General features: G+C 42.1%; 1 protein-coding gene and 1 pseudogene across 1 annotated transcript; both read left to right on the top strand.

The window, feature by feature from the left end:
* The first annotated feature begins 458 nt into the window (after positions 1 to 458).
* LOC122446783 lies at positions 459 to 9,880 on the top strand (annotated as a pseudogene).
* A 7,170-nt stretch (positions 9,881 to 17,050) lies between these two features.
* IFIT2 (interferon induced protein with tetratricopeptide repeats 2) lies at positions 17,051 to 24,503 on the top strand. Its single transcript, XM_043477104.1, has 2 exons — positions 17,051 to 17,271; positions 22,031 to 24,503. The coding sequence occupies exons 1-2, from the start codon at positions 17,267 to 17,269 to the stop codon at positions 23,397 to 23,399; spliced, it is 1,374 nt and encodes a 457-aa protein (XP_043333039.1). The 5' UTR covers positions 17,051 to 17,266; the 3' UTR covers positions 23,400 to 24,503.
* The last annotated feature ends 2,332 nt before the right edge of the window (positions 24,504 to 26,835 follow it).

The raw sequence follows: 26,835 nt of genomic DNA, 5'->3' as shown, positions 1-26,835 counted from the left end.
AGAGAATGAAAACCCAAATGAAAATGAGAAACTTATATATGGATATAGTCATTGTCAGTCATTTGGGGATAATTAAGAGAAGTGGATGTGACCTTGAGGGAAAGGACCATATTCATGGACATAGGATACATTCATGGTACCTGAGTCCAGACAGCCTTTGGTGTTGGTCCTCTTAAAAGGGGGGATGTTCAAGTCTCTGCTCTGCTCAGTCCTCAAAAGCAGCTCACAAATTAAAAAGAGAGACCTCTGCATTGAACAGCTAAGAAACCAGAGCAGGTCATTGTCTATACTATCTTGATTAGGAAAAGAGGGATTAAAAAATTTTTTTTCTTTGATTGATGTCTGCCCCTTAGCATCCTAGATCTTGCATTCACTGACTCATCCAACAATACTGTTTATGCTACTGAAATCTGGCAATATGAATATTCCCCCTGATCCCTGGACCATAATAAGAGACTATGGATAAGCGTGGGGACCAGGGCTCCCAGGAGGAACTGTCACTTCTATGTCTGATGGAAGGTAAGTGACTTCATTGAGGACAGACTTCCCTGGAGTTTTCTTCCTCTCAGAACCCACACAGATGCACAATGATTGCATTTGTTGGTGCTACGGCTGTCATTAGAAGAGGCGTCTGGTGCTACGATTTCTTTTCATCATCCCACTGCTCAACAGGGACCTTTCTTTCCCTATATTTTGTTTCACTTTTTTTCTGAAGTTCAAAGAGAAAAACGACTTTCTTTTCCTTAGGTTTCTTATCACCTTCTCAGGGGCAGATCCTCTCCATATGTTCAAACATTAGGTAAGCTGTCATTTTCACATTTCTGCGGAAATCACTCACAGGACCCACTCCTCTCTACACATTGCTTTCCAGGTGGCTGCAAAGTAGCAGATATTTCTGTCCCTTCCCCTCCATCCAGGGTTCTCCCTCCACCTCCCTTAATTAAGGTTTTAAAAAATATTTATTTGACTGCATCAAATATTTAAGTATTTAAAATATTTATTTATACTTATTTATTTAGCTGTGTCCTGTGGGTCTTTCTTTGCGGCACATTGACTCTCTAGTTGCAGTGCCTAGGCTTAGTTGCCCCGGAGCATGCAGGATCTTAGTTCCCCGACCAGGGACCAAACCCACATCCTCTGCATCGTAGGGTGGATTCTTATTGTATGAACATTCTCTCACACTGGGTCCTGTGTCTCCTAAATTCTATTTCTTTATTCACTTGGGTTTACTCCTAATTTTGATGGGACAATTCCTCTCAGCTTCCTGAAGAAGAGGGCATGGAAAGAAAATTTTTATTTACATGTATAAAAGTATATTTTTTCCTTATATTTAAATAATTATTTGGCTATGTTTAGAATTCTAAGTTAGAAACTATTTTCCCACAGTATTTCTGAAGGCATTTCTCCATTGTCTTCTAGCTTTTAGTAGTTGTTGTTGAGAGGTCCAATAACATGTGGATACTTGCTCACATTAATCCTTTTTCCCCTAGAACTTGTAGAATTCTCCTTGTCACCAGTATGTTCTAAAAGTTTACAATCGCATAGTTGGGAACGATTCATTTTTATCCATGTGGAAACATATCGCTCAGCTCAGGGAAATTTAATTGGATTTTTCTTGAAAAATTTTTCTTCCTTTCATTTTCTTTGTCCTCTCTTCCTAGAACTCTTTTTGGTTAGATGATGGTCCTCATAGTCTGATTCTCTAATTTTTAAATTTTATATATGCTATTTTCCTTTTTTAGTCTGTTTTTCTATTTGAAATAAATTTTTTCTGTTTTGTTCTAATCTTTCTTTTGAGTTTTTCCACTTAATTGTTGCTTTAATTTCCAAGAGTCCCTCCAAGTTCTTTAAATGTTCGACTTTTTTCATAGCATTCGATTTTATTTTATGGATGCAATGTCTTCTCCAATATCTGAATTTGATGGTAGTTTGTTGTTGCTGCCTTAACTCTTCTCCCTTCAAATCGCTTGTGCTTGGCCACTGTCCTCTATGTTCGAGGCTTTCTTAAAATATCTGGGGATCCTTTGATTCCAATTCAGAATTAAGAGTGGACACTAACAAACTGGCCAAAAGCATGTGTGTGGGCTAGATGACTGGGCTTCCTTATGAGGTGATCCCACTGTGCCTTTTTACTGAGGTCACACTGAGACCATGATCTTTAGGCTTTTTCCCTGGACTTCACTGATTTCCTTCATTGTTTCAGTTTAGTTGCTCAGTTGTGTCCGACTCCTTGTGACCCCATGGGCTGCAGCACACCAGGCTTCCCTGTCCATCACCAACTCCCGGAGCCTGCTCAAACTCATGTCCATCAAGTTGGTGATGCCGTCCAACCATCTCATCCTCCATAACTGTCTTCTAATCTCTTGCCTAGAGGGAATAAGTCTGGATGCAACATCTGACTCGGGAAGAAGATGTGGTCTCAAAATTCGATATGCAAACATATATTTAGCACTCTTGTTTTCAGTATAGTATCCCAGAGTTTCAGTGCCTATAACCCCAGTCCAGGCCCCTTCATTTTATCTTCTATCTAGAATAAACTTACCATCTTCTACATAAATTGGGGAGTGGGAGATGCAAAGACTAGAGGGAGAGTCTTTGGGTATAGATTCTTCTTAAACTTTTCATCAGTCCTCCTATTCTTAGCTTCAGTTCATCCCTACACACACATACACATTCGATTGATTGAAATGGCAGTGTAGTTGCTTTGTGATATTGTGTAAGCAACTAGTTCTTTCAGTTTCACATCTGAAAATGGGGATACTGACCACCTACCTCCTGGGGCTGCTGTGAATATTAAGTAAGATGAGCCCTGTGTATGGCCTCATTTGATTAACATAATTTATTGTTACCCATAGAGATAACAATACTAATAAATAACATTTTCAGATGCTTTCTATGTGCCAGACAATGTTACAGGCACTTTTTATGTATCTCATCTCATCCTCACAAAAGAGATGAGAAATCTAAGCTAAGAAAGGCTAAACAACTTGCACAAGGTCACGAAAATTTCATGTAATTTCATCTGCCAATTAGTTCTCAGGTTCTGAGTCCTGACTTTTAAAGTTTCCTTCCTTTTTCTAAGTCAGATTCCTGGCATGAAACTGACAAACTCAAGCTGAGTCATTAAAGAAAGCTGAATAAGGAAGTCCGTTGAGAGTCCCTTGGACTGCAAGCAGATCCAACCAGTCCATTCTGAAGGAAATCAGTCCTGAATATTCATTGGAAGGATGGATGCTGAAGCTGAAACCCCAATACTTTGGCCACCTGATGGGAAGAACTGACTCATTAGAAAAGACCCTGATGCTGGGAATGATTGAAAGCAGGAGGAGAAGGGGACGACAGAGGAGATGGTTGGATGGCATCACCGACTCAATGGACATGAGTTTGAGTAAGTTCCAGGATTTGGTGATGGACAAGAAAGCCTGGCATGCTGCAGGCCCTGGGGTCATAAAGAGTTGGACACAACTTAGCCACTGAACTGAATAAAGAAGTGGGTTGGATTTAGAGATAAGAAGAGGTGACATAATACCCTAGGGCTACTAACAAACTAAGCCCCACCCCAGAGGGTCAAGAGAAAGGAGAAGTTATAGGAGCCTAAAGAAATAGAGGAAAACAATAGAATGGGAAAGACTAGAGATTTCTTCAAGAAAATTAGAGCTACCAAGGGAACATTTCATGCAAAAATGGCTCAATAAAGGACAGAGATGGTTTGGACCTAACAAAAGCAGAAGATATTAAGAAGAGGTGGCAAGAATATACAGAAGAAAAAAGATCTTCACAACTCAGATAATCACGATGATGTGATCACTCACCTAGAGCCAGACATCCTGGAATGTGAAGTCAAGTGGGCCTTAGGAAGCATCACTACGAACAAAGCTAGTGGAGATGATGGAATTCCAGTTGAGCTACCTCAAATCCTAAAAGATGATGCTGTGAAAGTGCTGCACTCAATATGCCAGGAAATTTGGAAAACTCATCAGTGGCCACGGGACTGGAAATGGTCAGTTTTCATTCCAGTCCCAAAGAAAGGCAATGCCAAAGTATGCTCAAACTACCACACAATTGCACTTATCTCACATGCTAGTAAAGTAATGCTCAAAATTCTCCAAGCCAGGCTTCAACAATACGTGGACTGTGAACTTCCAGATGTTCAAGCTGGTTTTAGAAAAGGCAGAGGAACCAGAGATCAAATTGCCAACATCCGCTGGATCATCAAAAAAAGCAAGAGAGTTCCAGAAAAACATCTATTTCTGCTTTATTGACTATGCCAAAGCCTTTGACTGTGTGGATCACAATAAACTGTGGAGAATTCTGAAAGAGATGGGAATACCAGACCACCTGACCTGCCTCCTGAGAAACCTGTATGCAGGTCAGGAAGCAACAGTTAGAACTGGACATGGAACAACAGACTGGTTCCAAATAGGAAAAGGAGTACGTCAAGGCTGTATATTGTCACCCTGCTTGTTTAACTTCTATGCAGAGTACATCATGAGAAATGCTGGGCTGGATGAAGCACAAGCTGGAATCAAGATTGCAGGGAGAAATATCAATAACCTCAGATATGCAGATGATACCACCCTTATGGCAGAAAGTGAAGAAGAACTAAAGAGCCTCTTGGTGAAAGTGAAAGAGGAGAGTGAAAAAGTTGGCTTAAAGCTCAACATTTAGAAAACTAAGATGATGGCATCTTGTCCCATCATTTCATGGCAAATAGATGGGGAAACAGTGGAAACAGTGGCAGGCTTTATTTTTGGGGGCTCCAAAATCACTACAGATGGTGACTGGAGCCATGAAATTAAAAGACATTTACTCCTTGGGAGAAAAGTTATGACCAACCTAGATAGCATACTAAAAAGCAGAGACATTACTTTGCCAACAAAGGTTCATCTAGTCTAGGTTATGGTTTTTCCAGTAGTCATGTATGGATGTGAGGGTTGGACTATAAAGAAAGTTGAGCCCCGAAGAATTGATGCTTTTAAACTGTGGTGTTGGAGAAGACTCTTGAGAGTCCCTTGGACTGCAAGGAGATCCAACCAGTCTATCCTAGAGGAAACCAGTCCTGAATATTCATTGGAAGGACTGATGTTGAAGCTGAAATTCCAATACTTTGGCGACCTGATGTGAAGAGCTGACTCTTTGAAAAGACCCTGATGCTGGGAAAGATTGAAGGCAGGAGGAGAAGGGGATGACAGAGGATGAAATGGTTGGATGGCATCACCAACTCAGTGGGTTGAAATTGAAAGACGTTTTCAACTCCCAGTAAACTCTGGGAGTTGGTGATGGACAGGGAGGCCTGGCGTGCTGCAGTCCATGGGGTTTCAAAGAGCCAGACACAACTGAATGGCTGAACTGAACTGAAAAAGAGAATTGTAAACTGATGTCATCTGTGGGCTTCAGGAGAGGAAAGTTCTGCAGTGTGGAAGCCCCAGAAGTAAACACTCGAGGATACCATTCCCTCTCTCTGAGATCTTGTTGTGCCTCCCTTTGGCCAAACCCATTGGGAAGCCAGAGACCGTAGAGCTCCTTGTCTGACGGTGACAGTCAGGTGGAGAAGGATGCAGAGTGGAGCTGTAGGGGCAAGTAGAAACTATCATGTTCCAATTCCATGGACTCATGAGACCTACATTACTTAGTTTTCAGAAATGCATACTTAAAAGCAAAAACTTAAAGGTGGAGGAGAAAAACACAGTGAAGTAAATAAAGATGAAAAGTATCTTCATCAAATACTTTCATCAAAGTATTTCACCAAAAGTATATTTTGGTGTGAAGTGAAAGTCACTCACTCATGTCCGACCCTTTGCAACCCCATGTCCATGGAATTCTCCAGGCCAGAATACTGGAGTGGGTAGCTGTTGTCTTCTCCAGGGGATCTTCCCAACCGAGGGATTGAACCCAGGTCTCCAGCACTGCAGGCAGATTCTTTATCAGTTGAATCACCAGGGAGCATTTTGGTGTAGACCTTCTCTAAGAAGCAGACTTAGAGAATCACCCTCATGTATCACCATCAAATCTTCTGCCTGTGTAAATCTGTGCCTTCAGCCTGCCTTCCCTTTCATAATTTGGATGAATTATCCCTGGTGTTTTTTTTTAAGTCAAGCATCATAATTTTGTTCTAGTTCACATCCCATTTCACCTACTTAAGGACTCCTCTCCAGCAATTATCAGCTCTTTGGTATCCCAGTTTTCCATCTCTCTGATCAGCACATATACATTCATTAGTATCACCCAATTCAAAAACAATCTCCCCTCAAGTCCTCTCCAGTTTTACCCACCCAAGTTTCTGCTTTTACAGTGAAACTTAGAATTGTCTCCTTACTTCTTGTTTTCTCATTTACTCATTCCAAACAAGCATTTGCTTCATCACTCTTGATTTACCAATGACCAATGTGATGCCACCTTTCTGTCCTTGTTGTGGTTCTTTCTCAAGAACTAATTCTGAAACTTTCTCTTTGGAACTTCTTTTCTTAAACTGGTTCTTACAGCAGCATCACCTTCAGGTTTTCTTCCCTCTTCACTGGCCACTCCTTACCTCTTCTGCAGTTTTTCATCCTCTATCCAATTTCTCTGACTGTCACTGTGTACCAAGTCTCCATCTGGGCCAGCCCTCTCCTCTACCTCTACAGTCTTTCTATAGGTAATGGCTTGCAGACCCAAGGCTTTCAGAAGTACCCACATGCTCAGGAATTCCAGATTTATCACTCCAGCCTGGACCTTTGAAGACTTCTCTCAAATATCTAGCTATTGCCTTAATAGTTCCACTTGGATATCCACTAGACATCTCAATTTGATGATTTCAAAACAGAACTCTAAAATCTACTCCCAAAGTCTACTCTTCTCCCATAAATCTGCTATTCCTGTTGTCTTCATCTCAATGTTATAAGGGCCCATCAAGTTACCCAGGTCAAAAACTCACTATAATCCCAATTTCTCTTTTTACCTTATACCATATAACATCAGTTCAGTTCAGCTCAGTCGCTCAGTCATGTCTGACTCTTTGCGACCCCATGGACTGCAGCACGCCAGGCCTCCCTGTCCATCACCAACTCCCAGAGTTTACTCAAACTCATGTCCATTGAGTCAGTGATGCCATCCAACCATCTCATCCTCTGCCATCCCCTTCTCCTCTTGCCCTCAATCTTTCCTAGCATCAGGGTCTCTTCCAATGAGTCAGCTCTTCACATCAGGTGGCCAAAGTATTGGAATTTCAGCTTCAACATCAGTCCTTCCAATGAATATTCAGGACTGATTTCCTCTAGGATAGACTGGTTGGATGTCTTTGCAGTCCAAGGGACTCTCAAGAGTCTTCTCCAACACCACAGTTCAAAAGCATTAATTCTTCAGGGCTCAACATTCTTTGTAGTCCAACTCTCACATCTATACATGACTACTGGAAAGACCATAACCTAGACTAGATGAACCTTTGTTGACAAAGTAGCATCTCTGCTTTTTAGTATGCTGTCTAGGTTGGTCATAACTTTTCTCCCAAGAAGTAAGTGTCTTTTAATTTCATGGCTCCAGTCACCATCTGTAGTGATTTTGGAGCCCCCAAAAATAAAGCCTGCCACTGTTTCCATTGTTTCCCCATCTATTTGCCATGAAGTGATGGGACAAGATGCCATCATCTTAGTTTTCTAAATGTTGAGCTTTAAGCCAACTTTTTCACTCTCCTCTTTCACTTTCACCAAGAGGCTCTTTAGTTCTTCTTCACTTTCTGCCATAAGGGTGGTATCATCTGCATATCTGAGGTTATTGATATTTCTCCCTGCAATCTTGATTCCAGCTTGTGCTTCATCCAGCCCAGCATTTCTCATGATGTACTCTGCATAGAAGTTAAACAAGCAGGGTGACAATATACAGCCTTGACGTACTCCTTTTCCTATTTGGAACCAGTCTGTTGTTCCATGTCCAGTTCTAACTGTTGCTTCCTGACCTGCATACAGGTTTCTCAGGAGGCAGGTCAGGTGGTCTGGTATTCCCATCTCTTTCAGAATTCTCCACAGTTTATTGTGATCCACACAGTCAAAGGCTTTGGCATAGTCAATAAAGCAGAAATAGATGTTTTTCTGGAACTCTCTTGCTTTTCGATGATCCAGCGGATGTTGGCAATTTGATCTCTGGTTCCTCTGCCTTTTCTAAAACCAGCTTGAACATCTGGAAGTTCACAGTCCACGTATTGTTGAAGCCTGGCTTGGAGAATTTTGAGCATTACTTTACTAGCATGTGAGATAAGTGCAATTGTGTGGTAGTTTGAGCATACTTTGGCATTGCCTTTCTTTGGGACTGGAATGAAAACTGACCATTTCCAGTCCCGTGGCCACTGATGAGTTTTCCAAATTTCCTGGCATATTGAGTGCAGCACTTTCACAGCATCATCTTTTAGGATTTGAGGTAGCTCAACTGGAATTCCATCATCTCCACTAGCTTTGTTCGTAGTGATGCTTCCTAAGGCCCACTTGACTTCACATTCCAGGATGTCTGGCTCTAGGTGAGTGATCACACCATCCTGATTATCTGATGTTACCATATAACATAGGGAACTATATTCAGTATCTTGCAATAACCTATTAATGAAAAATAATATCATATATACATATATTATATATATAACTGAATCCCTTTGCTGTATACCTGTAACTAACACAATATTAATTACCCCCCAAAAACGTGGTCTTTCAAGCTAGACTGCCTAGATCAAATTCTACCTCTACCAGTTAATAAACTATATGACCTTGAACAAGTTATTTAATGCCCCATCTGTAGATAGTAGCTCCTTCCCTACAGAGTTCTGAGGATTACATGAATTAATACAAGTGAAGTCCCTAGAACAGTACCTGGCATATAATTAGTGATCAACAGATGTTAGCTCTTATTTTCGTTATCATTATCTATCTTCTTTCTCAAAGTTCTATTATATTTTACATACAATAGAACACATGATATCCTGCATTTGTTTTAGTCATGGACTTTGACCATTTCCTCACACCAGTTAATGCACGTCTGCATGTTTAATATTCTTGAAACGCCACCTGTCTTGGTGTGAAGAAGGTACACTGTGAAACTTTAGGAGGTGAAAGAATTCAAAATCAGTATAAAATAAATTAGATTTGAGTATAACATTAAAAATCCAGGCTCTTTAAAGCAGTGTCTGCTGCGCCGCAACAACAGCCAGGAACAGCACGGCGTGGCAGCCTCTTGCCTCGAGGAGCTAAGGAACAAGGCTTGTGACATTCTGGCCATTGATAAGTCCCTGGCACAAGTCACCCTGCCTGGCAGAGAATATCACCATAGTGGATGATGATGATTACTTCCTGTGTCTTCCTGCCAATACTAAGTTTGTGGCTTGGCTGGGAGTGAGAAGTGGACACACAATTCAGATGGAGGCACAGCTTGGATTACCCAAGAGTCCTTCAACAGAGATGAAATAGACAGGAGGGCAGGGTTGAAGTGGAAGAACGTGGCCAGGCAGCTGAAGGAAGACCTATCCAGCATCATCCTGCTGTCAGAGGAGGAGCTCCAGATGCCCATTAATGTCCTGTGTTTAGAGCTGACTCAGGAACTCAGCCAAAGTCAAGTGGCAGTCCAGGGGCTCCAGAACACCTTCCAGCAGGTGCTTGACCAGAAAGAGGAAGCCTGTCAGTCCACGCAGCTCCTGGAACTTTATCTCCAGGCTTTGGAGAAGGAAAGTGGCATCTTGTTGAAGCAGCAAGAGTCCAGAGCTGATCTCAGGGACAAGAGGGACGTGGTTGACACGGGTGTTAGAGAGAGCTCCTCTGAAGTTACACCTGCAACCCAGATCCTCTTAACACCGAAGGAGAAACCTGCCCCAGAGCTGAGTTTATCTAGTGAGGATCTGGAAGTGGACGAGCACCAGGGACCCTGACCTTTGCAGGGAGACACTTGTATCGGGGTTTTTTCACCTCTGCAAACCCTGACTCATAGCTGCCAATTTACCTACTATTATGTGCAAAGCTTCCCTTGTAGCTCAGTTAGTAAAGAATCTGCCTACAATGCAGGAGACCTGGGTTCAGTTCCTGGGTTGGGAAGATCCCCTGGAGAAGGAAATGGCAACCCACTCCAGTATTCTTGCCTGGAGAATCCCATGAACTGTAGCCTGTCAGGCTTCTCTGTCCATGGGGTCGCAAGAGTTGGACATGACTTAGCAACTAAGCCACCACCATAACATTCAAAATAAAGATCATTCTTTGGGCACAGAGTGAATTTGTAAGCTTGTCCTCTTTCCTGATAAATGTGCTTGTCAAAAAAAAAAAATGTGCTTGTCTCCCTTGGATGGTCACTTGACAAAGCAAACGCTTTTCTCTCCCCCTCTCCCCCTTTGCTTCCCCTCTTCCTGACTCTGTAGATATGAGTTTGTCTTCCTTTCTCTCTCTTTCTCTCTCTTGTCCCCAGACTGACATGCATGCATTTAGAAAGACTAATGGAAAGAATTCAATCAAATCTAGGAATGAATCAAATCTTGGTGAATAAAATGGTCTCTCGCACATGGATTGATCTGGGAAGGACTGTTGAGCTAATTTTTAGCCACTGTTGTCTGAAATGAATGCCAGCTCCCTAATTAGTACAAGAATTTATCCTTCTTCCATGTCTGGTGTATCGGGTAATACCTTAACACTGTCTCCTCCAAGACAAGTTGAAACAGCCTGCAAAAGAAACCACAAGGTGCATGGTTCACCTTACTACTGTGTGAAGGTAGCTAAAAGACTATCAACTGGTACATCTTCTGTATATTTAACCTCTTCTCAGAAGTGGCCCAATGCCTACACCTTAAACCTGTTACTTTGTACATCTGCTTACTCACATTCCTAAATGTTCACTTTCCTTAGCTACTGTGAAATCACCACACATTCCTTAGAAAATATCTTTCTACAACTGAAATGCCATTTTACCTGGAATGTATGTGGTGAAGAAAGCTCCTTAGATGATTTAGAAGACAGAGGATATGATCAGGTAGAGTTTCTAAACACAGAATTCAAAGCAATCACATACAATCTGTTTGCCTGTATTAAACACTGCAGAGGCCAACACCAGGTGGCTCTGGAATACTTAGAACAAGCAGAGGACTTTATCATGCACAGACGGGATCACCAAGGCAAAACTGGACATCTGGTCACCTGGGGAAACTATGCCTGGGTCTTCTATCACCTGGGAAGGCTTCTAGAAGCACACGCTTACTTCTGTGCATGCGTGCATGGTAAGTCACTTCAGTCATGTCTGACTCTTTGTGACCCTATGGACTGTAGCACACTAGGCTCCTCTATCCAAGGAATTCTCCAGGCAAGAATACTGGAGACACATTCATAGGGTGGGAAATCTTTGCAAGAAGTGCACAAATTCCTATAGAATTGAATGCCCTGAGACTGACGGTGAAGAGGGAGAGGCACTTCTAAAATGGGGAGAAAAGTACTATGAACAGGCTATGCAATGTTTTGAGAGGCTCTGGAAAAGAAACCCAGCAACCCAGAATTCTCCCTGGGACTGCTCATCACACTGTATCGTCTGCATGACAAAGCGCCAGCAGAGAACACCATTCACCTTCTGAGGCAGGCCACCAAGCTGGAGCCAGATAACTGGTACCTAACATTCTCCTGGCTCTGACTCTTCAACCGATCAAGAAAGAAGCAGGAGACAACCTAGTAGATGAAAACACCAAGCCCAACAGACATACTCTGCAGTGCAGCCCAATATACTGAAATAAAGGCACTCTGGACACAGTCATAGAATCACTGATACTTAAAAGGGCCTTAGAATCAGTGCCAAACAGCATTGATTAACATCTCTAGGTTGGATGCTGCTACAGAGCAAAAATCAGATGAATACAGAAACCAAATAAATGTTCAACAAATTAGGATGGAGAACCACAGGAAATTAGGAAAAGCGCTGTGAATCATTTTAAGAAAGTTGTTCAGTTGAATATTAACCCCCCTGTACCTGCTCAGACCTTGCCTGCCTCTACACATCAGATCGGTATGGTGAGGCAGAGTATTGCTTCCCAAAAGAATCCAGTAAGGATCTCTCTCCAGTGGAGAGACAAGTGCTCACCTGCACCATGACCACTCTCAGAGGCCAGCAGATGTGCAAAGACACCACCATCTGCCGTTACCCAGAGGGCTGCACCACAACAGCAAGTTAAAACTGAGAAGGAAAAACTGATCCTAGACCTAAGAAGACTTGCTAGACTCTGAAAACGCCTCAGACATTGTGGGCTGGCGAGTCTCCAGATTCCTTCCTGAAGTGACTAGAAAAGGGCACCCAAGAGCTGATGGCTGTTGGACCATCCAGCCTCCAACCCTGGCAGATTTGTCTTCTCATCTCTGACTGAGAAGGGCAGCAAGGAAATGGTAGAGGGTGCAGGTGGGCCCACGATTCAGAAAAGCAAGAAGCCCTAGAGAGGCCATAAACGTGCCTCTGGGCTTCACAGAGAGAGCAGGGAGAGCAAGAGAGGCCTGGCATGGTGGGCACGAAGGGGAGGTTAATAGGGGAGACAGAGAATCCGAAACCTCACAGGAGTGCAGCTGAATGACGGGACATTTCATTTCGCTGTTGCTTTTTCCTGGTTCTGAAAATTCTCTCATCCAAATCTGGAAATTTGGAATCACATTTCCTCTGCTATATAGATATTTTGGGGGCTTCTCTGGTGGCTCAGAAGATAGAGAATCTGCCTGCAACGCGGGAGACCCAGGTTCAATCCCTGGGTCGGGAAGATCCCCTGGAGAAGGGAATGGAAACCCATCCCAGTACTCTTGCCTGGAGAATTCCATGAACAGAGGAGCCTGGCTGGCTACAGTTCATAGGGTGCAAAGAGTCAGATATGACTGGGCAACTAACACTTTCACTTTCACAGATATTTTGAACAAATGCTGCTTTGAGGGAAAGGACTTGCTTTGGACTATATGATCCCAGCTTATTCTGTTTGTGTCATCCGGATTTCCCAGCTCTCACTCACTCAGTGACTTGCACATGGCCTGACACACAGCATACACTCAACATTCGCTGACTGAATGAGTGACTAGAACATCACTCTAGGCTGGTCCTCTTTCCTCACTCTTTAAACTCCAAAATAAATTCCATGTACATCAAAGTTTTAAATGTTTAAAAAATAGAAATCATAAAATTACTACCAAAGTGCTTGAGATATTTGTAATCATGGGGTCTAGAAGGTATAAGTATGAAAAAACACAAAAGGGCATAAAATATTAATACATATACATTAAAAACATTTCATAGAAGAGATACCTTCAGAAAGTCAAAAGATAAACAACAAACAAAAATACTATCTCAACACATAACTAGGTAAAGGACTAATTTCCTTAATGCTGAAATAGTTTCTGTTAATCAATAAGGAAAAACTCAGTGGGAAAATGAACAAAGGTCAGGAACAGACAGGAAATGAAGAAAGCTTGTAAACATGTAAAATGATATCACTATCACTTTTGTTAAGAGCAAAGTACACCAACACTACAAGGGAGACTGTCTCAGGTCAACAAAGAAAACGCCTTTCCTAAGCGTATGCTAAAAAGGACTTGGATACAGGCTGTATCATGCACTGCCATTGAGATTAGAAATTGTATAGGTAGAGGGAATTTGTTGATGGTTATTAAGTGTTTGTGGATCTTTCCGCAGCAATTTCACTCAATAATTTACTCTGTATTTGCATATGTGTGCAAAGATGTGTACATGGATGTTCATGAAGCTTTGTTTATAATAACAAAGGACTGAAAATAACTACCATCATTAGGGGCCTTACTTATTCAATATTAACATTGCATAACATGAAACAGCATGTCCATATTTTTAAGAAAAGAGTTCTAAATATAATAATACAGAACATTATAGCTAAGATATATTTAAAAAATAAGAAAGTGAAAGTGCAGAAAAGTGTGTACAGAATGCTAATGTTATTTCCCAATATTAGCTTCGTCCATTCCATATGCTTTTCGGTTTTGAAGGGCTCACCTCTCTGTCATCAGATGTGTGAAAGTTTCATCTTGCAATCAGATTGTAAACTCCAGAAAGGCAGGAACCAGGCTTTTTATTTCATAGTGATACTTACCTTCCCTGACTTTGAGGGGCAATTTTAGCTGGTATTGCTTGGGCCTCACGTGAATCTTGGGGTCTCTGCCTACAGCGCTGCAGTAAGCACAAAAGGAGTCTAAAAGTAGGTGCACAGATGGGCTGGAATCTGTGAAGGACCCCTGAAGCTTTGCCCAGACTGGGGGAGGCAGCTGGCAAGAGAGGTCAAACTGCTCCTGCCACTAATTTCAAAAACTTTCTTCAAGAATTCATATCCACGCAGAGGACACTCAATCCACACATTTCCTCTGATTACTCTCGCTGTCTCTTGTACCTTTAAGTGGTCTTTTTCATCTCTCTTTTACCTACCAATGCTACCATGAGATTATGTATTTTTCAAACTCTCTTTATGCTCAGAACCAAACATTGACAAATATCTGAGGCATTCTTTGAGAGTATTGATATTATGAATAAATGTTCTCCTTTGGAAAGCTATCAACAAAAGTTTTGTGTGAGTATAGGAGTCTCTGGGACCAACAAAGTGAAAACAGACAGGAGAGGTGTCTAGGTCAGACAGGAGAGGTGAGAATAACAGAGAAAATGAATGAACTCCCAGAGGTTGGAGTCAGGGATATGCAGAACAATGGCAAAATTGTTCCTATCAGAGAGCAGAATCAGGGTCTAACTAAGAAACTTCCACCACTGCCAGGATAGAGGATCTTCAGAATACTTACCCATCAGAATGTCATCATTGCTATAGACTTCCGCCTTCTGAGATTTCTCCATGTTCCCTTTTTTCAACTGAGAGTATTTATTACAGTTACCATGCCCCACCATTGCATGTGGTACACATGAATTATCTAATCTTATCTAGTCTTTTGGGTTTTTTAATCATCAGACTGAAAGGAGTCACACCCAGATCATTGGGGAGAACAGGAAATCACCCACAGATCCCTGATCATGAGCTGGGTGCAATGACTGCCTTGATTCCCAAGGGCTGACTCCCTTGGAAAGGTCTGAGTATGTTTGGAAAGAAGGATACATCTTGGGTATTTAGGACCAGAGCAAGATACTCATGGTCCACCCAAATTAGGGCTCCTACTTGCCCAGTATGAAGTTGTCACTGGTAAAAGCGGTCCCCAGTTTGAAACTACATTTTTCTAGCGTTCCCTTACATTTAATTGGTCACCGAATTGCTGGTCCATGAATTCCACCTGAGAATTTCTGATTCATTTGGTCTGGACTGGAGCCTGAGAATTCGCATTTCTAGCAGGGCCCCAGGTGATGCTGATACAGCTGGTGGTTGATGACAGTGTTCAAACTAAGGCATTACACCACTTTGTAGCTGATACAGCCCCTGATGCATTCCTATTGTGAAAGCATTATACACAGGCACTGGCCACACAGATTTCTAAAGAATAAACCAGCACCTCTACACTTTGAAACACAATGAACATTTACTTTCTCTGTGCCTCTCCCCAACCAGGGCCTTTATTAACAAGACTTACACATTTCTATCCTATAGTTTTCTTGAATGCAAATTCAAAAACCAAAAAAAAAGCCATAGTGTTCTAGTTCCCTAATCAGCATTTCTTGTACATCTGACCTGCATTTCTAGAAATACATCATAGAACTTGTACATAGAACTAGAACTTGTAACTCTTGAGTGAGACCTACAAGTAAGGGTTACCAGCTTAGCTGTAATCCTAATGAAATGGTAGGGAATTTCCAAGAAGCATAGGTTCTGCTTCTACCTTACCCTAGGCAGAAAAATCCACTATAAATAATGCTTTCCCCAAAACTGAAAAACCTGCCTCAGCAACCTCAGTTTCACTGGGAATGTTTCACCTGTTCTCTGTGTAATTTACTGACCTCAAAGACAGTTGGTGTGGTTACCTTTTCCCTCTTGGGTCTATGTACATCGTAATTCCTTTATGATTAGGGATAGGCATAAGGATAAAGCACATTTCCTCTGTTATAACAAACCACTCTGGCTGCAAATTGTAGTGTGCAGATGCTAAATTCTAAGATGACTCACAGGGATTCAAAATGTGGAGCTCAGGAAAGCCAAGAATGTGTAGAGATGCTAGGAATTGTTTTTCTTTGGTTAATGATTCACTCCATGATGGATCGTGGAATGTCAAACTGAGGCTCTGGAAAAGGCAAACATCAGAAGTTTCCTTGCTGGTCTCTTTGGTTCATGAGTTTAGTTATTAATTATAATAAACACTGACACTTACTTATTATGTTCCAGGCATTATTCTAATGTATTAAGCCATTTGATCCTCACAACAAACACCACAAGGTAGTGGTAGTATCTTCATTTCACAGGAGAAGAAACTAAAGCACAGAGACATTCAGTAATTTCCAGTGTCACCACATATAAATGAAGCCTGGTTTCCAATGCAGATAGACTTGACATCAGAGCCCACAGTTCCAATCACATATTCATTCATTCAGCTACTACTTTGTGAATGCCTGCCATGTGCCAGGTGTGACTGGAGGAACCGGAGATTCAGTACTGAGTAAAACAGAAGGAAACCCCTCCCCTGTGCAAGTAACATAACTGTTCATCACAGGGACAGCAGGACTTCCCAAGTGGCGCTAGTGGTAAAGAACCCTCCTGTCAGTGCAGGAGACATAAGAGACACGGGTTTGGTCCCTGGGTCGGGAAGATGTCCTAGAGGAGGGCATGGCAAGCCACTCCAGTATTCTTGCCTGAAGAATCCCCATAGACAGAGGAGCCTGGCGGGCTATAGTCCATGGGGTTGCAAAGAGTCAGCTGAAACGACTTAGCACACACCCAGCATGCACAGGGGCCAGCAGGTCATCTTGCTGTTAATAGTGGACAGAGTGAAGATGGGTTAACATTCCAACAATGAGGCAGAGAGCTTGGTAACTGTATCCTTCCCGGAGCTGGGCTCCGTTGATGGCAGCTGATGTTAAGACATCAAAACAATTCACAAAGAACTGACTCACTGTAGCGGGAGGGGGAGGAAGGCACCCTACCAGTTTGGCTCTCACTTAGCACTCAAGATTCATTTCCTCTGCGAGTCCTGTCAATTTCAGTTTCCAGTTTCATTTTCTCTTTCCTGAAGTCTACTTAGGCAAAGGAATCTGGTGATGCGTTCATATATAGGTCTCTCAGCACTCCACTGAGGCAGAGGAGGAAGATTTCTGAAGAGCGCAGTAGCCCGAACTGCAGCCTTTCAGAACAGCTGAGAAGTGCACGGCGATCATGAGGTAAAAGACTCTTCTCTGACTGTGGTTGAAAAGGCCTAATCCTTCTTGTTGTGGAAACTGAATTGTCAATAGCCATGCCCCTAAAAGGCAAATTTCTAGGTTGTTTTGCTTTAGTGTTTGATTATAGCCTTATGACTCATCTATCTTCTGTAGGTCTTTAGGATTTTGGCTTGTTTACTCCTAAGTTATTTCTGCCTCACACTGTCGTTTCCTACAGGGATCTCTCACGGGAAGCTGAGAATTGAGGCTGGAGAACAATGAGGCAGGAAGGGAGGGGCAGAAGGGGAGAGATTAAAGCAGGCAGGTGCTTCACTTAAAGGTGGATCTAGAGACATTGCTCCTGTAGACTGCCCTGGGTTTCTTATCCAAAGGAATAAGTGAGGGGCTTTTAATAATAGTTTTTTTATGATCTAAATATTTTTCATTTATTTTAAATGAAACAAAAATGAATATTTTTAATGATAAAAGGTACAATTCACAAAGAAGATAGATAATCATAAACCATTAGACACCTAACAATAAAGAAACAAAGATACATGCAGCAAAAATCAGAAGACATATAAGGGAAAAGAAAAAATATATATAACCACAGTGAGACATGTCTCTTTTTAGCAGATGTTGTTAAAAATGTACTCAGGGTAGCAACCTCACGTCATGCTAAGGTGGAACATTTTTAATGTGTTCATGCATCTCAGATTTGCATTAAGGCTGGCAAAATAACAAATATTTTCACCCCCAAATTCTACTGACTGGCTAGCATCCTCCTACCTGACATAAGAACTGGAGATGAACTGCTTGGAGAAAACAGTCCCCACCTCTAAAATCTTCTCATATCCCAGAAACATCAGATTTCCCTGGGGAGGAAGAGTTCACGCAATGAATAGGAAGAAAGCTTTCTATTCTATTTTCTCCAGTTTAAGGGTCAAGAAGTCAGACTATATAGCTAAGCCTCAGTCCTAGGAGCTCCAGAATCTAGGAATACCACCCCTGGTACTTACTTCCTAGAGGAAATATAATATATTTTTTCTGCTAGTTTGCACCTCTGCCTGATAGGAAGAAAATAATAATTTGAGATACCTCCAGATGTCTGTTTCTATAGTAACTCAGAATCTTTAGAAACCTTCCTGTTTCTTAGAATTTTAGCATGTCCTTCTCTTAGAATCTTTCCCATAATAATACTGACCCACCAGTTCATCTTCTCATTTCCTTTGATTCTTTAGCTATAGGGATTGTCATTGGGCATTGCTCCTGTGGCCTAAGAGAATGGTCCTCAAACTTCAGTAAGAGTCACAGAGAGCTTGTTAAAGACTGATATTTGAGCTCAAATACTAACCTCCCCAAATCTCAAGACTGATTTGGTAGGTCTGGCTTGGGATCCAAGCCTGTGCATTTCTAATAGGCTCCCCCACCCCCAACCCCACCCTGGTGGTGCTGGTACTGCTCTAAGACAATGCGGGGGCAGCACTGGCTCTGAGCCTGGCAGACAGTGGGATTGTGGCTTTCATCCAGACAAGAAGCAAGGGGAGAAATTGTTTGCTGTGTAAATACTTGGAATTTCTAGGGGCATCAGGAGCACAAATCTCACAAGTCTAAGTTCAGGACGCAAGGATCTGGGACCAGCTTCTGATTTACCAGTAGAAATAAAAACTCAAAACCACACAGTAAAATTGGAAGCCTTTTGAATAACTACTCAAAAGAATTTAACATACATGTATATATTAAATGTACTTATCTTGCAAATGTAGAGTTGACTATATGTATTGTATGTGAGAGATAATCTCAACTGTATTCACTGTCTCTGCTCTTGTACACAATCAGAAAGGAGCTAAAGAACCCATGAGCTAAGTAAGAGAATCTTCCCATAACCTCACTAAGAAGGAAGAGAGACCAGACTGGACATAAACTTTTCAAGGAGAGGCTGGTGTCATTACAAGGTCAGATAGCAAAAGTGAGGCTCTCTCCTGGCCCACATCCTCTGTGTTACGTCAAGAGCCTCAGACAACCTTGATCTTCATTCAGATCTTCCTGATCCGTGGTTCGAGAAGATCCCCTGGAGGAGGGCATGGCAACCTACTCCAGTATTCTTGCCTGGAGAAACCCATGGACAGAAGGCTTTGAAAAGAGAAGAGTTTTTCCCTAAGCAGAAACCCCTACCCATTTTCCCTCCTATTTTTTGTTTATTCTACTTGGGTAATTATAGCTCCATTTGTTACAAGTAACAGAAATGAGCAGGAACTGATTTAAAGCTCCTAGAATGTCCCACAGAACTCCTGCACAGGATGCTGATGACCCCAGGAGGACTAGAACAGGACACTGGTGAGCTTGGGGGACCCAGTCACTGAGTCTTCTCCATGTGTATCTGGGTCACTCTCTCTGCAGCAGGTCAGACAGGACATGTCCACCATCTAACCCCAGCGGGCACAGCACTCTTCTTAGCATATGAAGACTCATGAAGACTCACTGACTCCCTCTCAGTTCCATTTCCAGCTTCCACTTGAATCTGGGTACCTGGCCCTGGTCTAATCAAATTGAGGGGAGGTATAAAGAGTGAAAGATAGAGAGTAGGAAAAAATGAAGGAATATAATCTTCCATTTAGACAATTATTTCAAAAGTGATCCTTGCCACATAACAAGACTTACCAGACTTCTACTGGTTGTCTATGTCAGAATCCATAATATATAGAATATCAGCTTCTGATAAGAAAACTGATTAATGTATATCATGGAAAAAAATTTTAAGTGAGAATAAACAACATTTAAGGGACCCTAATACATAGACAATATTGAAAACAATTTTAGGTAATGAATGATTTTTAACCTACTCTTTACCAAATTTATTCAAGATAGGGGTTTTATTTGATTGCTTTTCTGTTGATTGGTTTTTGCTTATTTATTTACTTGTTTGTTTATTTAGTGGACTAACACAAAGGAATAAAAAAAAAATCTTTCCAGAAGAGTTGCAAAGGCACCCTCAAGGAGAAAGAGCATTTCTCATAATGAAAGATGTTAGCTGCCCTTTAGCCCCTTGCTTGCTCTCTTTTATGAAAGTGTGTGTCTGTGCATAGTTGCTTCAGTAGTGTCTGACTCTTCGCGATCCTGTGGACTGTAACCCACCAGGCTCCTCTGTCCATGATGGGATTCTCCAAGCAAGAATATCAGAGTGGGTTCCCATGCTCTCATTCAGGGGATCTTCCTGACCCAGGGATCGAACCTGTGTCTCTTATGTTTCCTGCACTGAATCTACTGGGTCTTGACTGCTTTCCACTCAAAACAATCCACTTGCCAAAATGACACATTTTGGGAAGACTTGTTCTAAACTCCTTCAAAAGCAAACCATAGGAGGGTCAAAGTTAAATTTCAAAGGAAAATTAAAACAAGTACAAAATTATTAATAGATCAATTCAGTGAAACATGTTAAGAAAAGGAATTGCCAAAGAAATAACACATTGAATGGCTCTTCGTTTCTGTATTTCCTTCTTACCTAGCATTTACTTTTGTATTTTGAAATTTCAACTGTATAATTTTATACTGTTTTAATAAGGACATCCTTATTGTGCTTCTGAACTTCAACTCTATTTTCTCTTTGATGTTTTACATTCTTTAGTTCTCCCTACTTTGTCTTTTTTTATTTTTATTACTTCATGTTTCCTGTCTAATTACGTGAGCTTGTCATAAATCCTTAACTGATTTTCTTTGTCTAGCCAAACTTTTGGAGCTTTTAGCAAATTGGTTTTGTTTGGCTTTTTTTTATCATTTTGACAGTCTATATTCTTTTTCCGAAGTTTTCTATTTTGACCATTACTTCTTTAAAACTACATAAAAATCAAACCTGAAATCAGTTACCAAGGATCTGGCTGCTCCTGTAGAGACCCTTGGGCTTCCCAGATGTCACTAGTGGTAAAGAACCTGCCTGCCAATGCAAGAGATGTAATAGACACAGGTTCAATCCCTGGGTCGGGAAGATGCCCTTGAGGAGGGCATGGCAACCCACTCCAGTTTCTTGAGAATCCCATGGACAGAGAAGTCTGGTGAGCTGTATGGCCCATAGGGTCACAAAGAGTCAAAGTGACTTAGCATGCACACATGCACATAGAGACCCTCGCAGAAAGCCAAGAGCCAGCATTCCTAACAAAGATTCCCTTATTCAGGAAAGACTAGACTCAGGCTCAGATGCCTGCCCACTGCCCTCTCCCTAATTCTTCTTTTAAATATTTATTTATGTTACTGTTGACTGTGTTGGGAGGGCTCTTCCTGCAGCAAGCAGACTTCTCTCTAATTGTGACCTGAGGGCTCTGTGTTGCCCCAGGGTACATGGGATCTTAGTTCCCTGATCAGGGATCAAACCTGTGTCCCTTGCATTGGAAGGCAGATTCTTAACCACTGCACCACTGGGGAAGTCCCTTCCTAATTTTTCTGCTGCCCGTGATCACCCCATTTCTGCTTCCCTGTGTATTTAACACATATACCAAGACTGAAAAAAAAAAGGAAAGAATATTCTTTTTTTTTTTTGGATGCACTACACACAACATGGGATTAGTTCCCTGACCAGGGATCTAGCTGCAGATGCCCCCTGCAATAGAAGTGTGGAGTCTTACCACTGGACCACCAGTGAAGTCCAAGGAAAGGGTACTCTTTTTTTTTTTTTTATTGGAGTTAACACTGTTAAGGAGAGGGAGAATCCTACTTGTCATGCTCCCCTTTTCTCGTGGGTGAACCTGTGCTATGTCTTAGAGTGTTCATTTCTGTTTTTCCTTCACAGTGAGACCACCAAGAACTCCTTGGAGCATAGTCTACAGCAGCTCAAGAGCCATTTCACCTGGAACTTGGTAGAGGGAGAACATTCTTTGGATGATTTTGAAGACAAAGTGTGTAACCAGAATGAGTTTCAGAACAGTGAATTCAAAGCCACAATGTGCAATATACTGGCCTACATAAAACTCCGCAGAGGCCAACATGAGGCAGCCCTCGGATGCTTACAGCAAGCCGAAGAGCTCATCCAGCGAGAGCACGCTGACCAGGCAGAGGTCAGAAGCCTGGTCACCTGGGGAAACTACGCCTGGGTCTACTATCACCTGGGAAGATTCGCAGAAGCTCAGCTTTATGTTGACAAGGTGAAACAAGTCTGCCAGAAGTTTTCCAGCCCTTACAGAATTGAGAGTCCTGAGCTGGACTGTGAGGAAGGGTGGACACGGTTGAAGTGTGGAGGAAACCAAAACGAAAGGGCCAAGGTGTGTTTTGAGAAGGCTCTGGAGAAGAACCCCAAGAACCCAGAGTTCACCTCTGGACTGGCCATCGCGAGCTACCAGCTGGATAACCAGCCACCATCTCAGAATCCCATTAACCCTTTGAGGCAAGCCATTCGGCTGAATCCTGACGACCAGTATGTCAAAGTCCTCCTGGCCCTGAAACTTCAAAAGATGAATAAAAATGATGAAGGAGAGAGATTAGTTGAAGAAGCTTTGGAAAAAGCCCCATTGGCCACAGATGTGATTCGAGGGGCAGCAAAGCTGTATCGAAGAAAAGGTGACTTGGACCAAGCTATAGAACTCCTGAGAAAGGCTCTAAAATGCATGCCCAACAACATCTACCTGCATTGCCATATTGGGTGCTGTTATAAGGCCAAAGTCCTGGAAGTAGAGAAAATGGGTGGGGAGAGAGAGGAATTACAGGAGCTAATAAGACATGCTATAGATCATTTAAAGAAAGCTGATGAGAGTAATGGAAATTTCTTCCGTATCAGCTCCTATCTTGCCTGCCTCCATGCACGAATCGGTCAGTATGAAGAAGCAGAGTGTTACTTTCAAAAAGAATTCAGCAAAGAGCTTCCTCCTGTAGCCAGACAACTGCTCCACCTGCGATACGGCAACTTTCAGCTGTACCAGAGGAAACATGAAGACAAGGCCATCCACCATTTCATAGAGGGTGTGAAAATAAACCAGGGATCAAAGGAGGGAGAAAAAATGAAAAACAAACTGCAAAGATTTGCCAAAATCAAGCTCTCAAAAAACAGAGCGGATCCTAAGGCTTTGCATCTCTTGGCGTTTCTTCAGGAACTGGATGAAGACATGCAGCCAGCAGAGGAAAACTCTGAAAACCTCATCCCTTTAGCATCTTTAGCTGAGGAATGAGGAACTGGAATGTGGTACCCATAGGGCTACTGCTAGAAGGGAGCTGAAACCCCTCCAAGTTGGTATTCAAAATACTTAACAATTGGCACAGGCGTGGACTTAGACCCTGGCCACATAGTACTTGATCAAGGTTAGGGAGGAACTCTGCTGGGCCAGTGTTAAGATCTAAATTGAGTTCTGGGAGGGGGACTGAACTGGGGGCAGGTCCAGGGGCTCAGTAAAGGGGCTATTTCCCAACTGACCTCTTGGGAACAGCTGGCATTCCCTCTGTGGGGTGATGTCATGGCTATGTTTCTATAAAGTAGTCCGATATCTCACACCTGTAACACTGTGGTCCCTTTCAGCAATGTTTTTCCATCTTTGGAGTCATTTTAGATCCTGTACAGGTTGGTCCTGTGATACAGTGCAGGGCAGTCTTCCCTCAAATATGCCAAAATGGCATTTTGATTATTTTGAAGTTATTACTTGAGAAAACAGCCAGTGCAAGGAGAACACTCTGACCCTCCTCTCAGAGCAGGAAATAAATCTCCCATGAGAAAAGTACCCTCACTATGCCAGGAGGCAGAGAGACGTCCTTGTCACTGTAGGTAGGGAATTGAGGGCTGGGAAGGCTACATAAACCAGCTCTGCTTAGACTCTCCACTAATTAGTACCCAAGCCCAAGTTTCTTTGCCTTGCCAGTTCCTCATGAATTTATTATTTCTTTGTCTAAAAGGTATAAAAGCTGCCAGCTTTGGTCACTTCTTAGGCTGTATACTAGGAGACCTGCATATGTATGAAATTAACTTAGATTTTCTCCTGTTAATTTGTCTTGCATCGATTTAATTATTAGACCAGCCAGAAGAACCCTGAAGGGTAAGCAGAAATTTCCCCTTCCTAACACCCTGCACAGACACTAATGTGCTGTGTCCGTCCAAAGGCTGGGGGATAGAAGACTAGGGAGGCCTGGGGGTCCTCCCTCCCTCCCTTCTGCCTTCTGCCCCACCTCCCCAGACAAGTCTTAATCTAGGACTGTTTATACAAGCTCTATACAACATGAGTTCAAGCGTCCCATTAACTGAAGGGAGGAAAGAGGTTTTTTAAAAACACACACACACACACACACACACACACAAAAAGAGAGACCAGGTCAAATCTGGAAGGAATATAGCTAGAAGAAGTGGGGTCAGGTGACCACAGTACAAGCATTTCAGGAAGCAGGTGGGGAGGTTTCATCTCTTCTCTGTCCTCCCTGTAACCACAACACAGCAAGTGAGAGTAAAAAGGTAGATTCTGTACGTTATATATGCTTTTCTTTAAAATATCTTGAATTGGTTTATAGTGCTTTTCAGGTCTACTATATCCTTCTACTTCTCTGTATATTCATTCTTTTAATTTTTGAGAATTTGATATTGACACTCCAACCAAAAAAATATCTTAATTTATCTGCTTGAAAAATAATTGTAATATATAGTGGAACTATATGTAATTTCTGTATGTAATGTTCTATGTTTTCCAAATCTCCTGTAAATGTGTTATCATACTTTCATAATTAATAAAATAAAAAAGAGAAAAAATTCTGACTCTTAAATTTGCCCATGGGGGTTTGAATAAAAAGAAAGGGGGAAAAAATGTGTATGGAAAGACGTCTTACCAGTAGGGAGAGGGAAAGAGTAGGCGAAAGGGAAGGAGAGAAGAATGCCGCTTTGTCATTGTAGATTATAATCTTATATGGAGAAGACCGGTTTGATGAACTCAGTTGCTTTGATGAGCCCAGATTCAATATGATAGGAAAGCAGCAGGACAGGGGAATTATTTGGTCATTAAGGACCTAGTGCACGTTTCTGGGAAATGTCATCAATAATGGAGGTTTCCCCCCTTTAGAAATATTGTGTATTAGGTGATATAAAACTTCATTTAATCCTGAAAGTCTTCAGGGAAACCATAAAAGGCATGGTATGCCTGGGGCAGTTAGGATTTTCTGGGTAAATACTGAATGACCAGGGACAGATATCAAGGTTTGTGTGAACCAAAACAGTCAGGTGACCCAGCAAGAGACCATCAATCACCCTCTGGGTTGCAAAATGATTGCCTCTTGGAATTAAATTCAGATGGTAGTTATCAGGGGCTGGGATGTGGGGGAATAGGAGGGATGTAGTTTAAGGGTATAAACTTAAAACAGGTAGATAAATAAGACTTGGAGATTTTATGCACAGAATAGTGAATATCTTTTGTATTAAAAATAGTGTAGTGTGCATTTGAGATCATCAGTATACATAGCGTGGATGCCTGAAAAAGTCATTAATTAATAAATAACTTAGATGTGATCAAACATAAATATGTGTTCTGGTTTTTCTGAAATTTTGCTGTACCTTAAATCTTCCAGACTCAGCTACTGAAAAATGCAATGTTACACTGGGCATAAACTGGTTCCAAATAACACAGACTGGCCTAGCATTGAGAGGATAACAGGCAGGAAGACCAGAGGTCGCCAAGCGACAGGAGGAAATAAACTGCAAGCTACCTTCACACACACACACACACACACACACACACACACACACACACACACACACACACACACACACACACACACACACACACACACACACACACACACACACACACACACACACACACACAGCCTGTTTTAATTCTGTGTTGACAACACTTGGTTCTGCCTTGAGCTAACCAATGCGTTTTTCTTATGGAAAGGTTTTTCTTAAACTATGTTAATAAAACCATGTGTTTGTTTTGGAATTTGCCTTTCTTCAAAATGGTTCCACCTAAGACTGACTTTTTTTCTCTTCTCAAACCTTGGGCTGATAATAGCTCAGCAAACCAGTATTCCTGTCAATTGTTTTATGGCCAGGGGATACACACCTGTGACATCCTATCTCAAAGTGCATTATGGGGGAGAGGGGCCTGGTGAGACTCCCTCAGCCTTGATGTCTCTTATCTGATTAATAGTTCCCTAACAGACATAAACGGAGAAGGCGATGGCACTGCACTCCAGTGCTCTTGCCTGGAAAATCCCATGGATGGAGGAGCCTGCTGGGCTGCAGTCCATGGGGTTGCATAGAGTCGGACACGACTGAAGTGACTTAGCAGCAACAGACATAAAACACCTTGCTAAAAACTAGCAAAGGGGCACGCTTTCTTTCCCCCTCTGATGTCTATGTCAGAAGCTTTCCCTAGCTCTATTATATTTTAATAAAACTTTGCTACACAAAGTAGCAAGCCACATCTCTGAACCCAGATTGAAATCCTCTGGAGGTCACAAATCCCAGAGTAATGCACAGCTCCCAGCAGCAACCTTTCAACAACCTTTTCACTGAACAGAATAAACATTTTTTTCTACAGCTTTCAGAGTCCAGGGCTTTATCTTACATCCTGATACCACCACCAGGTACCTCTGTGTACATAAACACCCTACCCCTGCCCTCCACAGAAGCAG

The sequence above is a fragment of the Cervus canadensis genome, chromosome 8 (assembly GCF_019320065.1).
Source record: "Cervus canadensis isolate Bull #8, Minnesota chromosome 8, ASM1932006v1, whole genome shotgun sequence".
Taxonomy (NCBI): domain Eukaryota; kingdom Metazoa; phylum Chordata; class Mammalia; order Artiodactyla; family Cervidae; genus Cervus; species Cervus canadensis.
The sequence above is the reverse complement of the archived record's forward strand: the minus strand, read 5'-3'. Positions and strand labels throughout refer to the sequence as shown.